Source organism: Galeopterus variegatus, unplaced genomic scaffold, assembly GCF_000696425.1.
Source record: "Galeopterus variegatus unplaced genomic scaffold, G_variegatus-3.0.2 Scaffold333, whole genome shotgun sequence".
Taxonomy (NCBI): domain Eukaryota; kingdom Metazoa; phylum Chordata; class Mammalia; order Dermoptera; family Cynocephalidae; genus Galeopterus; species Galeopterus variegatus.
The window spans coordinates 527,323-545,417 of NW_007726444.1; the positions used below are offsets into that span (position 1 = coordinate 527,323).

The 18,095-nt window shown below is 39.8% G+C and overlaps 1 protein-coding gene across 2 annotated transcripts in view; it reads left to right on the forward strand.

The window, feature by feature from the left end:
- The first annotated feature begins 11,876 nt into the window (after positions 1–11,876).
- Positions 11,877–18,095, forward strand: part of FSD2 (fibronectin type III and SPRY domain containing 2) — a 29,078-nt gene continuing 22,859 nt past the window's right edge. For both annotated transcript variants that reach the window (XM_008567590.1, XM_008567591.1), the window contains exons 1-5: positions 11,877–12,521; positions 12,658–12,753; positions 15,195–15,425; positions 16,630–16,652; positions 17,736–17,857. In XM_008567590.1, coding sequence (XP_008565812.1) covers positions 11,877–12,521; positions 12,658–12,753; positions 15,195–15,425; positions 16,630–16,652; positions 17,736–17,857 — 1,117 coding nt within the window. The remainder of the gene's footprint in view (positions 12,522–12,657; positions 12,754–15,194; positions 15,426–16,629; positions 16,653–17,735; positions 17,858–18,095) is intronic.

An 18,095-nucleotide genomic window follows, 5' to 3' on the forward strand; every position in this document is an offset into this window, starting at 1 on the left:
GGATCTCACAATTAGGACGTCAGAAAACGTTACATTTAAAAGGCAATCAAAAGTGGATATAGTGAAAAGAAAAAGTAATGGCTTTTTAAAATATAGTTCTGGAAGTGGTTATTTAAAAGGACAGTCTGTCAGCAGAGGTGACAAAGTCCCTCGCTGCAGAAAGATAAGCATAGCTGAGAGAGGAAGCCGCTGACCTTGACTTCTGTGTGCAACTAAGGAACAAGAAGTCAGCTGGCTGCTGACTTTGGCCCCATAAGTGGAAATTAAGGAAAATAAGATCATAAAAGTTATGGATAAGGAAAAAAAGTGCTAAACTGCATCTTTTTTTTTTTTTTGCTTATGTTATTTTCCTCAAAGCCTTACTGCATATATATTGTGTCAGAATAGTTTAATAATATTAGTGTTTTAGAAAGGCATTAGGTTTACCACTTTTTTTTTTTTTTTTTTGGCAGCTGGCTAGTCTGGCGATCTGATTACTTGACCTTGGTGTTATAACACCATGCTCTAACCAACTGAGCTAACCTGCCAACCCCTACCACAATTTTTTAAAGGGTGGGCTTCATTAGGAACTGCATTGTGGTGATGGTTGCACAACTCAGGGAATTTACTAAAAAAATCATTGAATTGTGCCTTTAAAACAGATTAATTTTATGGTATGTCAATTATATTCTTTTTTTTGTGTGTGTGTGGCTGGCCAGTAAAAGGATCGGAACCCATGATGTTGGTGTTATAAGGCTATGCTCTAACCAACAATCATACTTCAATTAGTTATTTTTTTGAAAGCTATCAGGGAATAAAATAAGTAGCTCACGTAATTCCTGGCTTTATGCAGGAATATGTTGTTCATAAAATACCTGTGACTTGTGCAGTTAGATAAAAAAAAAATTGCTTTTCTGAGCAAAAAAGGTCACCCTAACAACAGCAGTTTTAGAGGTATGTTGGGATTGGAAGCCAGATTGCAGCATGTGGATCAGTGACCATCAAACTTCTGGCTTGTGAACCCCCTTCAAACATTTATGTTATCAAACAATTTTTATCAAAAGTTTAAATGTCCTTGGATTAGGCAATGGTTTCTCAGGTAGGATACAGAAACACAAGCTAAAAAGAAAAAATAGATAAATTGGACTTTATCAAAGTTAAAAACTTTTGTGCCATCAAGAAAGTGAAAAGACAGAATGGGAGAAAATATTTGCAAATCATATATCTAATTAAGGACTTGTATCCAGAATGTGTAAAGAGCCCTTACAATTAAACAATAAACAGAGACATAACCCAATTTTAAAAGGGCTGTCTTAGTCACAGTTCTTCAGAGAAACAGAAACAATATGTGTGTGTGTGTGTGTGTATACAGAGAAAGAAAGATTTATTTTAAGGAATTGACTCACACTGCAGAGTGTGTTGACACTCTGGAGACCCAGGCAAAATGTTGTAGTTCAAGTCTGGAGGCCATCTGCTGCCAAATTCTTCTTCCTTGGGGGTGGTCAGTCTTTGTTCTATTAGAACCTTCAACTGATTGGATGAGGTCCACTCACATCATGAAGGGTAATCTGCTTTACTCAAAGTCCACCAATTTAAATGGTAATCTCATCCAAAAAACCTCCTCTCAGAAACATCCAGAATAATGTTTGACCAAATATCTGGGCACCATGGCCCAACCAAGTGGACACATAAAATTATCCATCACAATGAGCAAAGGATTTGAATAGACAGTTCTCCAAAGAAGATGTACACATGCCAATAAGCACATGGAAAGATGTTCAACATTATTAGTCATCTGAAGAATGCAAATCAAAACCACAATGACATACCACTTTATATGTGGCTCTTTATACCTATTAGATGGCTCTAATAAAAAGATGACCAATAACAAGTGTTGGTGAGGATGTGGAGAAACTGGAACCTTCATATGGTGGTTCTGGGAATGCAAAATGGTGCAGCCACTTTGGAAAACTGTCTGGAACTTCCTCAAATAGTTAAAACATGGAGTTACCGTAGACCCAGCAACTCTACTCCTCAGTATTTACGTAAGAGAAATGAATAGCTATGTCCACACAAAAACTTGTATGTGAATGTTCATAGCAGTATTATTTAAAAGTGAAAAAAACCTAGGTGTGCATCAGTTTATGAATGGATAAGCAAAATATGGTATATATATGCAATGCAGTATTATTCAGTTATATAAAGGAATGAAGTTCTGGTACATTCCGCAACATGGATGAACCTTAAAAACATTATTCTCAGTGAAAAAAAGCCAGATACAAAAGACCACACATAGGATTCCATTTGTATGAAATATCTAGAATAGATATCCATAGAGACAAAAAGTAGATTAGTGGTTACCAGGGGCTGGGAGGAGCCGGGAATGGGAGCGACTGTTTATAGGTATGTGGTTTCTTTTGGAGGCGATGCAAGTGTTCTGGAGCCGGATTGTGGTGTTGGATGTACAACTCTGGATATACTTTAAAAACTACTAAATTGTACACTTTAAAAGGGTGACTTTATGGTATGTAAATTACATCGTAATAAAGCTATTATTTTAAAAAGTGTAAAATAGTTGCAAAAAATACTTTCTGGCATATTATAAATACACATATTTTCAAATAAAACTATTTCATAACCCCTTCAAGTTTATTCAGTGGACTCCTAAATACTACAGCAATTTGATACCCTTCATCAAGTAACATAAAAATGCGAGAACAAATTCTTCTTTAACATGGGAAATTTTACATCGTTCTTTTTTCCCATTGAAGCTGTGTTTCCATTTCACTTCTCAGCAGAATTCTGTTCCAATGTAATGTTTTCCTATGTTTGGAAAGTCTTTTATTGATTATCTATGACACTTCTCTACAAAAATACACATATATGACTTGAGATTTTTAAAAATTTTTTAAATTTTCCTGGAATCATACGTTCCTAAATAGTAAGATATTTCTCTTCTAGATCAAGCTACCAATCCAATTTTTAGTCACATGTAAACAAAACAACATTACATTACAATTTTTGATAAATAATTATTAAACAAAAAATAAAATGGAAATTTATCTCTTAATGAGGTGGATGGAGCTTTTCTTTTTTTTTAAGTTATTTCATGTATTCATGAATGAAAATTACATGTTCTACAATGCAACAGAAATTAGTGTCAATTAACTGTCTTCCTGTTTTTAATTTTGTCATTGTAAGCATTGAGAACCTTGTTCATCTATGTAAGTAGATGGAAATGGAAGCGCTTTATTATAGCAATATCGCTCAATTCTTTAAACTCTTTCTGAAATATATGTCAAAAATTACAGAGTGATCTATCATAAAAATTATTTTTAATCATATAATCTGACAACTTGATTAGCTCCTCCTTCAATTTTGTCAAAAGCAAAGAACTGGAAACTGCTCAGCTTGAAAAAAAATGTTGTCTTAAATATTTTAACTACTTTTAAGAGCATGAACTTTGGAGATAGGCAAACCAGGACATGACTCCTAGATCTGCTGCTTACCTATTGCCTGATTTTGGACATGTACTTTAGGGCACCTCAGTTTTACTCATCATTAAATTGAAATAATAGTGTGTGCATTACAAGTGTCTTAACAGGGTTAGAGGTTGAGTAATAGAGAGCACTTAATGAATGGTATAGATGATGCTGGTGGTATTTATTAACAGCAAGAAAAACAGTTTGGCATAAGACCAGTCGAGATTTAGACCCAGATAACAACAGACGGCATTTACAGAGCATGAACTCATATATGCCAGGCATTATTCTAAGTGGATTCACTCATTTAATACTTAAGACAACTCCAGGAAGTAGAAACTATTTTTCAAATGGGGAAAGTGAAGTACAAGATTATGCAAATGTCCTCAAGGTTATACACAGCTAATTAATGGAAGATCTGGAATTTGAACCCAGGTATCCTGGTTCCAGAGTCCACATGGTTAATGTTATCCTAATTTATTGGGCATTTTAGACAATGTATTGAATCTCTCTAAACTAAAGCAATACTCTCAGTTGATCAAAGCAATGATCTACAGTTGATCAAAAAATTAACTCCTAAGTTATGAGATGCTCAAGAAAGGTTACTTCCCTTTTGCTTAAACTTCAAAGTCTTTATGGATTTTTATTAGGAGAACAATAGACACAACATTTTTCAGGCAGGGAAGCCAATATATATTAAAAAAAAGGTTTTTTTGTCTTACCCATTAATTAATGTCATTGATTCTCTCAACATTGATACCAATACTTCACATTGTCGCTTCATTTACCCCCTGGAGGTTTTTAAAATTCTCAAGCAATAAAATCTTACAGTGCGATGTAATATTCAGGACATGTGAGAGGTAGAGTTTTGCTTTTGTAATTAAGAGAAGAAGGGCTACTGTGAAAAGGGAGCCTGCATAAAGCCTCAAAGGCTGTCTCGTTCCCAGGCAGAGCAACTCTGAGAAAGATTAAATATGAGGTTGAGTATCTGGAAACTGATACTCTTCAAACTGTCCGTGCCCACGTGCCCCTTGGGAAGTCCTTACGTACATTTGTTATAGCCTGAAGATCAGTGGTATAAATGCCACCCTTTGAAGGAGGCCGAATGTGAAAAAAAGGAGGAAGAGAGAATAGTAGCAAGAGGGGAAAGCCAAGTAGAAAGAAGGTTATTTTTAAGCTGGAACAATATGTTAGTTACCCACTGTTGCATAACAAATTATTCCGGCCCGAGCCCGCGGCCCACTCGGGAGACTGCGGTCGCAGCAGCGTTCCCGACGCGGGTTCGGGTCCTATATAGGGATGACCGGTGCACTCACAGCGCTCACTGGCTGAGCGCAGTGTGGCCGGTCTCAAAAAGGACAAAAAAAAAATTATTCCAAAACTCGGTAGCTTAAAACAATAAATATTTATTATCTTGCATAGTTTCTGAGGGTTGAGAATATGAGAATAGCTCATCTGAATGATTCTGGCTCAGGGTCTCTCATGAGGCCTGGTGACCCTTTCCCTTGGTTCTCCTAAAACTCCTTATTCCTACAGCAATGCTTCCAACTCCCTCTGCTCACCTGCTAGCTAGCTTTGGTTCACCTGCATCTCCATGTTTTTTTCTTGCTTGTCCAGCAACTGTGGACCAGCTCTGGCCAGGCAGGCTCTGTGAACTTGTTTGCCATGATGTGGGTTGCAATCACAACTTCTTCAATGAAATTTGAAGTTTATCAAGTTTATCCTTTGTTAGATTTTTTCTCCTCAGCCTATGGTATCCTTTAGAGTTCTCTTTCTTTATAGTTACTCTCCTTTCACAACTTAACACTTCTTTATAGTAACCTGTCTTCCTCTGATGTTATATCTCAGTTTTCAGCAGACTTGTAGATGCTGATCTTCTTTCCTAACCTCTGGTTTACTATTCTACTAGTTGAGGATTGGAATGTTAATTATCAGGTTCTGGGGAGAATGGTTATTTAGGTGTATAGTAGATCATTCCATAGGAAACGCCATTTGTTATATGGAAAGACTCAATAACTTGAACTATTCTAACCAAGTATTGTCATTTAGAAATTCTTATGACAGTTGTCATAATGAATGCATAAGAAAAATTAATCATTAACATAGACAATGGTACTGGATCAAATTATACCCCCCCCCAAACTCACTGAAGCTTGAATCGTGTCCCCCAAGTTTTATGTATTAGAAACTTGGCCCCCACTGTGACTGTTAAGAGGGTGGGAAATCCTATTATGGTAGTTGAAAGGTGGGGCCTTGAAGAGGCGATTAGATTGTGGGACCATGCTGTAATGAATGGATTAATAATGTGGTCAGGAGCGTGGTTCAGGGAGCTTTAAACGGAGAGTGAATGAGGAGGTTGCTCTCTCTGCTCTCTCTGCTTCCACCATCTTGCAATGTGAGATCCTTGGGTCACTGTCGCCACCACCAGATGGACTATGGATTTCCCAGCCTTGGAAACTGTAAGCAAATAAATTTTGTTTTCTTATAAATTACCCAGTTCTGTGTATTGTGTTATAAGAACAGAAACAGACTAATACAAAAACTATATGTTACCTACAGGATGCACACTTTAAACTCAAAGATACAACTAGATTGAAACTAAAAGTACATCAGAGGCAATGCTCTGAAGAAGAAAAAAAAAATAAAAGGATAAAAAAAGATATATCATGTAAACAGCAACCTGATAAAGCTGGAGAGGCTATACTGACATTAGGAAAAAATAGACTTAAAAAATGTTACTAGAGATTCAATATATAAAAGATTCAATCCATCAGAAAGATTTGACAATTATATATGTATATGCACCTAACAACAGAGAACCAAAATACATGAAACAAAAACTAACAAAATGAAGGGAGAAATATACCATATAACAATAATAGTTGGAGACTTCAATACTCTACTTTCAATAATGGATAGAATAATGGGTAGAATAATGGTTTGGAACAACTCAGCAGAAGATCAACAAGAAAAGGAAGACTTGAATAATGCTATAAACAAACTGGACCTAACAGACATCTACAGAACACTTCACCCAACAAGAGCAGAGTATACATTCTTCTGAAGTGCATATGGAACATTCTCCAGGATAGAGCATAAAACAAATATCAATAAATATAAAAGGATAGAAATAATGCAAAATATGTTCTTCAGCCACAATGGATTGCAATTATAAATAAATAATGCAAAGAAATTTGGGAAACTCACAAATATGTGAAAATTAGACAACACATCCCTAAATAATTGATGGATCAAGGAAGAAACTAAACGGGAAATTAGAAAATACTTTGAAATGAATAAAAATGAAGATAAAACCTACCAAAATTTGTGCAGTGCAGTGAAAGCAGTGCTTACAGGAAAATTTATAGCTGTAAATGCCTATATGTGACAAGAAAAAAGGGCTCAAATTAATACCTTAAGACCCTGGAGAAAGAAGAACAAACAAAATAGAGCAAGCAGAAGGAAGAAAATAATAAAGATTAGAGTAGAAATTAATAATATAGAAAACAGAAAAGCAATAGGTGAATATTTTTAAAAACCTGATTCTTTGAAGTGATCAACAAAATTGACAAACCTTTAGTTAGATTGACCAAGAAAAAAAAGAGAAAAGACTCAAATTACTAGAATCAGAACTGAAAGAGAGGACATTACTACCAAGCTTTAGAAATAAAAAAGATTAAAAAGGAATACTTGCACAATTGTATTCCAATCAATTAGGTAACTTAAATGAAATGGATATTTCATAGAAAGGCATAGGCTACCAAAACTGATTCAAGAAGAAATAAACAATCTGAATAGGCCTATAATAGGTAAAGGGATTAAATCAGTAATGAAAACACTACCCATGTATTAGTCCATTTCTGTTGCTTATAATAAAATACCTGAAGTGGGTAATTTATAAGAAAATGAAATTTATTCTCTTACAGTTTCTGAGGCTGGGAAATCCACAGTCCAAGGAACACATCTGGTGGTGGTGGCTGTGACCCCTCACATTGCAAGATGGTGGAAGCAGAGAGAGAGAGAGACCAACCTCATTCACTCTCCTTTTAAAGCCCTCCAAACCATGCCCATGGCCACCATTTTAATCCATTCAGTATGGCATGGTTCTACAATCTAATCACCTCTTCAAGGCTCTACTTTTCAATTACCATAATAGGATTTCCCACCTTCTTAACAGTCACACTGGAGGGCCGGCCTGTGGCTCACTCGGTAGAGTGCGGTGCTGATAACACCAAGGCCACGGGTTCGGATCCTATATAGGGATGGCCGGTTGGCTCACTGGCTGAGCGTGGTGCTGACAACACCAAGCCAAGGGTTGAGATCCCCTTACCGGTCATCTTTAAAAAAAAAAAAAAAAAAAACAGTCACAGGGGGGGCCAACTTTCTAATACATGAAACTTGGGGGACACAATTCAAGCTTCATTGAGTTTTGGGGAGACTTAATTCAATCCACTACAACCCACAAAGAAAAGCCCAGAACCAGGTGGCTTCACTGGTGAATTCTACCAAACATTTAAAGAAGAATTAATACCAATTCTTCACAAACTCTCCCAAAAAATAGAATATTAGGAACACTTCCCAACTCATTCTATGAGCCATATTACCTTGATACCAAAACCAGACAGATACCAACACCAGACAAAGACATCACAGGAAAAGAAAACCACAGGCCAATATTCTTAGAAATACAAATGCAAAATTCCTCAACAAAAATGCTAGCAAACTGAATCCAGTAACACAAACAAATTAAACACTGTGACCCAGTGGGATTTATCCCAGGAAGGCAAGGTCAATTTAACCTCAGATTCGGTAATCAATTCGTACATATGACACCAAAAGCACAAGCAACAAAATTTTAAAATACATAGATTCGACTTCATCAAAATATAAACTTGTGGGGCCGGCCCGTGGCTCACTCGGGAGAGTGTGGTGCTGATAACGCCAAGGCCCCGGGTTCGGATCCCATATAGGGATGGCCAGTTAGCTTGCTGGCTGAGCGTGGTGCTGACAACACCAAGCCAAGGGTTAAGATCCCCTTACCGGTCATCTTTAAAAAATATATATATATATATAAACTTGTGTACTTCATGAGACACCATAAAGACATCCCAATGATGAAAAGACATCCCAAGGAATGGTAGAAAATATTCGTAAATCACGTGTCTGATAATGAACTAGAATTCAGAGTACATAAAGAACAGCTCATTAATAAAAAGGCAAATAACTCAGGCCGGCCCGTGGCTCACTCGGTAGAGTGCGGTGCTGATAACACCAAGGCCACGGGTTCGGATCCTATATCGGGATGGCTGGTTTGATCACTAGCTGAGCGTGGTGCTGACAACACCAAGCCAAGGGTTGAGATCCCCTTACCAGTCATCTTTTAAAAAAAAAAAAGGCAAATAACTCAATTAAAAAGTGGGCAAAGAATATGAATAGGCATTTCTCCAAAGAAGATATACAAATGGCCACTAAATACGTGAAAGATACCTGACATCTTTATTCATCGGTGAAATTAAAATCAAACCCACAATGAAATGCCACTTTATATCCACTAGGATGACTGTGCTCAAAAGATCAGATAATAAGTGTTGACAAGGATGTGGAGAAATTAGAGCCTTCATACAGTGCCGGGAGGAATGCAGAATGGTGAAGCCACTTTGAAAAATAGTTTGTCAGTTCCTCAGAAAGGTAAACCTAAAGTTACCATTTGACCCAGTAATTCCACTCCTAGGTATATACCCAGAGAGGTGAAAACATATATACATACAAAAACTTGTACAGAAATGTTTTTAGCAGTGTTATTTACAATAGACCAAAGAAGGAAACAACCCAAATGAAATGGGAAATCGCCCAAATGAACTGATGAATGGATAAACAAAATATGGTATATGCATATAACGGAGTATTTTCTGGCCCTAAAAAGGAATAAAGTACTGATATGGTACATGCTACGGCAGGGGCAAACCTTGTAAACATTATGCTAAGTGAAAGAAGCCAGACACAAAAAACATCTGTTACATGATTCCATTTATATGAAATGTGCAAGCAGGAAAATCGATAAACACAGAAAGTAGATCAGTGGTTGCTTAGTGCTGGGGAAGAGGGAGTGATATGGGTTGTGATAGCTAAAGGGTATGGGATTTCTTTTTTTTTTTTTTTTTTTTTTTTGTTTTTTTTCCGTGTCCGGCAACGGATCGCAACCCTCAGTGTTGCCCCCGTACCGGACCGGGGACCGGCAACGGGATCGCAAGCCTCGGAGTTGCTCCCGCCCCTCGCTCAGCCAGTGAGCGGGAACCGGTCTGTATGTGGGATCCGACCCCTCCGCGGGAGCGCCACCGCGCTCCCAAGCAGCACACTGTAGCAGTGCGCCACCGGGCCGGCCCTGGGATTTCTTTTTGAGGTGATGAAAATGTTCTAAAATTGACTGTGGTGATCATTGCATATGTATGTGAATACACTAAAAACTATTGAATCATATGCTTTATTTTTTATTTCTCTTTTTTTTTGGCAGCTGTCCGGTTTGAGGATCTAAACACTTGACCGTGGTGTTATCAACATAGCGCTCTAAGCAGCTGAGCTAACTGGCCAGCCCTGAACTATACATTTTAAACAAGTAAATTGTTCAAAGGTGAATTGTTTATAATTCACAGATATATTAATTAATGTTAATAAAACTGTTACAAAAAATAATTAATATAACACAATGGCAGTTCTGTTCCAGAAAGAAAGCAAAGACTTTGGAGTCCAACAGACTGTGTTAATCCAGTCGCTAGCACAAAATGGGATTAAATGTACAAGAATTTTATTAGGAGAAGCACTTGTTTGATATAAACTGGAGAGAAAGGTAGGAAAGGCTGGGAGAGCTGTCAGATTATGATGCATGTCTGATCCTAAGTGAGGCAGAGAGGGATGGAAGGTTGGGGGGAAGTGTTTAGACTGTCATGCAGTCTAAGAAAGTCTTGGCAAGGCTGTCATGGAGTCCTCCAGCCAAAATTGGCCATCGGAGGAGTTTTGTGTCAACCCAAAATGGATCTCCTTTCGTATCTCTGCTACACTTTGTCCCTGGAGGGCAGATGTCTGTGGAAAGTGTGTCCTGCACACAATGTGGCAATGGATTTCAGAGCGCTACTGAACACTCCGGTCAATTACGCTCCCTGTAGTTGGATACCTGTGAGGCACAGTCTTGTGGCTGCTACACAGAACGAAGACTCAAGTCCCAGTTCAGCAACTTCCTGTGTGACCTTGCATGAGATAACCTGTCTGAGACAGTTTCCTCATCTGTAAAATGGGTATAACAGCAATACCTACGACACAGGGTTGATGTAAGGATAAGATAAAGTGTATGTGTAGACCGCCTAGCCCAGAAAGAGCACACAGTCAGTGCTCAATGAGTAGGAGCTACGACTAATATTGTATTTACTACTACTATCATTATTTTTACTTATTTCTAGATTTTTTGTACCTCCATTAAATTAGTGGACATCATATTCTGCACATAATGAACATTCTGTTTATTTTACTTACCATCATATTGTGTCTTTTTCCAAGTTATATTTGCTCTCCATATTTTAAAAGGCTGCTTTGTATTCAACACAGTGTACATATCCTACTTTATTTAACCATTCTTCTAATCGTTAGGCCTTTTCAAAAAAATTTTTTTATTACAAAAATTTTGGTGGTGGACATTTTCATGTAGATAGAAACTTTTCCCCTGTGTTTGGGACTTTTCCTCCGGGCTCGAGAGGTAGATTACTAAGTCAAAGAGTGCATAAAAATTTTAAGGCTCCTGACCCAGGTTGCCAAATTTGCTCTCCAGAGGGTGTGGCCAGTTTACATTCCAATCAGCAGCACATGAGAGCTGACACCAGCCTTGGGTATCATTTTTATATTTTTTCGTATTTGCTAACTGAAAAGGCAAAATGGCATCTTATTTGTTTGTTCTCTGTTGCTGGTAAGTATAGACAGTTTTCCAAATGCTTTTTTGTACAAGTAATATCATATACAAAAGTGATTTGTGAATTGTCCTTCACATTCATCTACTGAGACCTTAATTTTTTAATGAGTATAGATAATTTTAAAAATTATAATTACCTGAGACTCTTCCCACTTTTTTTGCCTTCTAAGTTTTTTTTTTTTAACTTATAGGAGTCTTTTGTTAGTCAAATCTATTGACATTCCTTTGGTAATTTCTTCTGTCTCTTTCAACATTTCTTTACAGATGGTTCAAGTGAAACCACAGTTCATAAATTGTGCCTAGTAGAGTCCCATCTCATGACCATCCACTGCAATGACCTTCTCAGGAACTGATGGTTTTCCCTCCTCTTTTTGTGTTCCAGGGCCCAGAATATTTATTATTAACTATCCAGGAAGGCTCTTTCTCATGCAAAAGTGCTTCCCAGGGCTTCCACAATTACAATGGAGGAGGAAGCTGGGGAGGAACCAAGGCTGGGCAGATCTGCTCCTCCCAAGGACTTCCGCTTTTATCATATGGATCTGTATGACTCTGAAGACAGACTTCAGATCTTCCCAGAAGAAAACACTAGGATGAGGAGAGAAGTAGTCCAGCCTGAAATGACCAGTGAGCCAAGAGGGGCAGGAGAAGGTAGAGCTCAAAGAGACCTTCAAGAGGAAGTGGATGAACTTGTGCATTTATATGGACTTGAAGATGATCACGAGTTAGGGGATGAGTTTGTTGATGACAACATGCCCATAATAGGGGTTTCGGAATATCCTCCTTACGCGATGAAGAGGAGAGACCAAGCCAGGGAGCAGAGAGATTGGAGATTTGGTGGAGAGGCAGTGGAGGCTGAGGACATGGGCTACGGGGAGTGGGGTCCGGTGGGCCAGTGCCAGGACTTGCGGGAAGCCTATAGGTACACACACGGCCGCTCCAGCGAGGAGTATGAATGCTACGTCATCCCAGAAGAGGAGGACGAGGAAGAAGCTGTTGACGTCTTCTGTGTCACTTGCAAAATTCCAGTAAGAGCTATTGAGAAGGATTTTGAGGAACACAAAGAGCATGAAGTGATCCCACTCAATAAAGCACTGGAAAATGCCAAGGTAAATAAGTCTCCTTTGTCTTGATATTGCATTTGCATCTCATGCATGTAGGCTGGGAATAAATCTAAAGTGCCTTCATGAAAGAGAGAGAAAAGATGTAGCATTAACACCTTCTTTGTGATCCTCTGTTGCATAGGAGGAAATTCACAAAAACATGTACAAATTAGAAAAGCAGATTATCGAGATGGAAAATTTTGCAAGTCACTTGGAGGAGGTCTTCATCACTGTGGAGGTAAGAGCATGCTTGACAACCCCATCAGACACATTTGCTTCCATCAGTGACTGGGTCACACAGCTGCTTCTGGTATGAGTTAGAATTAGAGTGTGAGGTGTCACTACTGCCCCTCTCCCCTCACCCCTTCCTCTGACCTCCCGGTGCACCTGAGCATGTACCTCATGAAACCAATTACCTGTCAGCATTCCCTACTGAGCTATAAGCTCTCAGTGGTTAGGCTGGGTCTTCTGCATCTTTATATCCCCAGTCCTACTACATGGTATGTTTCAGAGCAAGAATTTTATAAATGTTTGTTGAATGAATATATAAGGCAGAAATTTTCTAATCACAGTGCTTCTTCACGGGCTGCTCTTTCTCTTCATGCCCCCTTTACCCGAATCACCAATTGTACCTGGTTTAGACCCTAATCTAACAAAGATGACTTAATGGTGGCATCATCCAGTCGAAGCCCCTCACTTGAGCTCAGGTGGTGAAGAGGTGAACAGCTTTCTTTTTCCCTTGGTTTTTCATTTGTTTACTTGTTTTGGTCCTATTTCTTTTTTGTTGTTGTTGTTCTTTTTTTGTTGTCTCACTCACTGAGAACCCCTTGGGTGTTATTTGGTGCTAGTGGCTGTGTGTGTAACCAGAGACATGGGGTTCCATGTTGTTTTCTTGTTATTTGAGGTTGTTAATTCTATGCCTTTGGAGGTATCTATAATGTTGACTACATAAAGTGTGCACTGTCAGTCTTTGGTTGTTTTAAGAGGCAACATAACCACTTCTGCCAGTTATTGCCACTGAAACGCAGGCATACTTTTAGCTGTGCATGGATTAAAGAAATAAGTTTATGTATTGTCTTTGCTTAGTTAGTAATGTACAGACTTTGCTGAGAGATCAGTAAGAATTTAGAATTCCGGGGTCAGGAGGGACTTCCCATCCTTTGAAGGCCCCTCTCCATCCCAGTCCTGCATGGGGAAGAATGTGGGCTCTTGATCCAGAGGCCGAGACTACTGAGCTGCTGCTCTGTAGCTTCTGTGCATTGGTCACTTTGGCCCCTGGAACTACACAGAACAAGGTCAGTCCCTCTTTCATGGGCCAGCCTTGATAAGGCGTTGCAAGACACCCATCCTGTCTTTAATAAGTGTTCTTTTCCTCGGTTGTTATCTATTTCTCATAAAATAAATTTTCTATGCCTGTCACCAAACATGTCACAGTCCCCAGGATGTTCCCAAGTAGGTACGTGGTATACCACTGTGATTCCAGAGCGCAACCCAACCTTCCAGATGACATAGGCCAGGACCGAGGACTGCAGGACTTTTCCTCTCCCTTGTCTTTATGTGGTTGCTCTACTTCTATTAATGCAGGCTCAGACTGTATCAACAGGAGCATCTCGTATGAGTTAACTAAGTCCCAAGTCATTTTCTTCTGAAGCTAGAACTCTTTTAAATCTCCTTCCAGTCTTAAAAGGAAGGAGAGCTATTGCACTAATCCCTGTAGAAGGCACAGAGAAGATGCAAGCCCCTCTACTGCCAAGCATCGGGTGGGGGGTGGAGGGGTAAGTGTACAACAGCCAGGATAAAACTCCTTCCACTGTTCTGCCAGCTTACCCTCAGATCAAAATATCTCCATCCTCAGTGAGGACTCTGAGGCCATCCTTTTATATTCAACACCGGAGAATCATCTATTGCTTTTCTTTCTCTTCCACATTCTGAGCAGGTCCTGTGCACATAGCAGGTGCTCAGCAGTTACTCCCTGAATGATTGACAAGAGTCTCTTCTTTGGAAATGTCCCTATCCCCTCATGAGGATGACATCAGTCAGAACCCACAGAGCTCCCCTTTGCTTTCAATATAAGTCATGGGGCCCAGGAGTTGATATGCTCTACTTAATATTTCTTACCCATTGTGCTCCTGGATTAAGTACTGTCAGGACCCTCACTCTGCCTTCCTGCATTTTCTCATTTATTAGGCAGTGCCACCGAGCCACATCATTGTTCCCCGTTGCCTTCATCTTTCCTCTAGTTGCTATGATCCTCGTTGATGTAATACTGGTGTTTGTATGAGCCAAGCATCAGGGAGTGAAGATGAGCATCACGAGAGGTTGAGAGCTCAGAAAGGAATAACAGGTGGAAATCTCCCAGGGTCGAAGGTTCCAGTAGCAGGCTGACTCTGATAATCTTGCTGGCCAGTTGTCATGATGATAGGAGGTAGCTAAAACGGGGAGGATCGCAAAATAGCACTGGAGAGAAAGCCGTGCTTTTTGTTAAGAATATTCTTGGGGTTCTGGGGTGGAGACTCCTGTGTCCTAGCTCCCCCACCTTTCACCCCAACTTCCTGGAAGGAGATAAGACAAAGCAGAGGGATTAAAACAGCTCTGGGTAGATACATTTTCATGCCCCCAATGAATCTAATAGACAAGTCACGTGCACCAAAATGATGTCTGAGGTCAACTGTCTTGCAGGAGAATTTTGGAAGACAAGAACAAAACTTTGAGTCACATTACAATGAGATCTTGGAAACACTTGCTCAAAAATATGAAGAAAAAATACAAACTCTGGGGGAGAAAAAGAAAGAGAAGCTGGAAGCCTTATATGAACAACTGGTCAGCTGTGGAGAAAACCTTGATACCTGTAAAGAACTGATGGAAACAATAGAGGAGGTGTGTCATGAAGAGAAGGTTGACTTCATAAAGGTCAGTAAGAAAATGCAATGAAATCATGAACCGAAATGACAGTTATGGCTAGGGTATTTGAGGTTGTCCTCTCTCCTTCTGGAGGTGTCAAAATCTGCTTTTATGCTCAGCATCCATTTGAAACCACTGGATTTTCATGATGGGGTGGCTGTTGCCCCATCTCTCTGCATAGCATCACCACAAGTGGCCAAACAGACTCATCCACAGCTGACCCTTCCCGTCCACCATGGCTGAGGCAGCACCAGTCTTTGTTCCTCTGTCCTGGTTACCCAGAGATCTGTCCCCTCATCCTGGGGCTAAGCAAAAACAATGCCCTGAGAGTTTTCTGGCCACCTCAGATGGCCTCTTGGAGCTCTGAGGAGAAAGTTGTCAAGGCTAAATTCACCTTAAATTTCCCGGTTACAAGTGTAGCAATTATAAATCATACTTCATAAACTCAGACATACAAAAAAGTCCATTTCTTAATTTTCTTGAAATCAAATTAAATCTGGCCCAAGCCCCCGTGCAGCTGGGCTGTGGGAATTCCAATCTCAGTCAGAGCTGGGGTCCCCTTTCTTCCCAAGGTCTTGCAGGAATTCAGGGCACATGTGGTGTGCAGGACGTGGGGGAGGGGCTTTCAGAGCTCGCTGGTTGCCAAGTATGTCGCCCACCTTGTCCAAGTCCACAGTCACCCTGCGAGCCCAGCAACGCCTCTTTCCTGCTGTGCTAGGGGCGAGGCACTCGTGAATGAAGCTGGGGAGCGATTAGGCAGGCACCATGAGAGGCGTCGATGCTCTTGACCCAAGGGTCGCACGGTGCCACTGTACCTCAAAGACATAATCCAGAATGTAGAAAAAGTGAGAAACATGAAGGTGTTCTTTTCACCATTATTGATGATGGTGAAAAATTGGAAACAACCAAAATATCCAACAATGGAAGAACTGTTAAGTAAATGATGGAATTTCCATTCAATGAGTGATACAAGCTTTCAAATCGATAGTCTGAAAGGCCATTCATAACATGGCATAATGTTAATGGGAAAAAGCAGGAGTATGGGGAAACAATGCACAGGCACAGGGTAATTTTGCTAGGGTGTGGGATATGGCTGATGTTTTTTTCTTTTTCCTAATTTCCAAGTTTTTAAAATATGTTTATATTATTATATAGTCTGAAAAAGAAATGTATTTCCAAAACCAATTTACTATTTTCTCCTTTTCTTTTTCAGGATGCAGTGGCTATGGCTGACAGGTAATATTTTTGTTCTGACATATATTTTTTCTGTTTCTTTCACCTCTATATATACAAATAGACTCAGTTCCACATGTTTCCAATTCCATATGCTTCCAGTTGCAGTTTCTGTGTCCGATCCTAAGAGTAAAATAACACTGGCTTTGAAATGAGGGTGTGGGGTCACAAGGACTCTCTAGTATTGAGAATCTCAGAATCTCAAGGCTGTAAGGGAGGAGATGGTGAGGCCCAGCCAACAAGCCTGTAGTCAGATCTTCCCCACAAGCCCTTCATTTTAGCAGAAGGAACCGAGATCTGGAGTGCACCTGCAACATCCCCCAGCTGTGCCAGGACTCAGACTGTGTGGCTGCAGAAAACATGTATGTTTTACAGTCAGACACAGGAATTCAAATCCTGCTACCTCCATGACCTTGGGCATGTCCAACCAGTCTATGACCCTCCTTTTATACGAAGAAAGATAGTTTTGTGAGAATAAAATAAGACAATGTTTATAAAGCAACATAAACATAGAAGCTTAATAATGTAAGGGTTTTCCTTCACTTTGTTGGTGAAATAAAAAATAATAATATTGTAAGGGTTAAGTGCATGGATTTTGGCAAAGACAGACCTGGCTTTAAGTTCTGCCTCTGCCATTTACAAACGCTGTGACTGCCAGGAAACAGGTGCAGGAAGACCCAAAACTCCACAATCAGCAATTTGAGGGCACTTGGTCTTGTGGAGAAGAAGCTCAGAGAGTTTGAACCCCCCGCACATCTTGGGGCTTGGGGAGGGAGCTTCCAGGTTAGCACCTAAGAGATCTTCCAGAGGGTGTGGATCTGGGTCTTGATGGTGAATGTCCACCACCAGCCCTCTGACATGACTTTGCCTCCCCATCAAAGGCCAAAACTAAGCCCACCCATCCCCACTGGTGACCTAGGTCACTCGATGAAGCATATGATAGGAGGCAGCCAGCAGCATGTTAAACTAAAGAAATGAAAGTTCAGCAAAGAGTCCCTCTTCATTTATTACTAGGGACCCAGCACAGATATACCCTAAGGGGAATGCCCCTCCATTCTTGCTAGCTTGTCTTTTTTTTACTAACAGACTCGGGAAATTCCTGAAAACAAAAACGGATGTGGAAATCTCTGCACAGCCTGACTTTGAAGACCAGACCTTGGACTTCTCTGATGTGGAGCAGCTGATGGGCTCCATTAACACTATGTTAGGTGTGTATCTCACCCATGTGCATACTTCCCGGCAAGCTCAAATTTCCCTGAGCTTGGGGTGGGTGTGTGTGTGTATAAGAAAACATAACGTGAGATCTACCCTCTTAACATATTTTAAAGTGCACAATACAAAATTGTTAACTGTATCGGGGGTCTTCAAAAAGTTCATGGAAATTATCTTTTTTTTTTTTTTTTTTTTTTTTTTTTTTTTTTTTTTTTTTTTTTTTTTTTTTTAAAA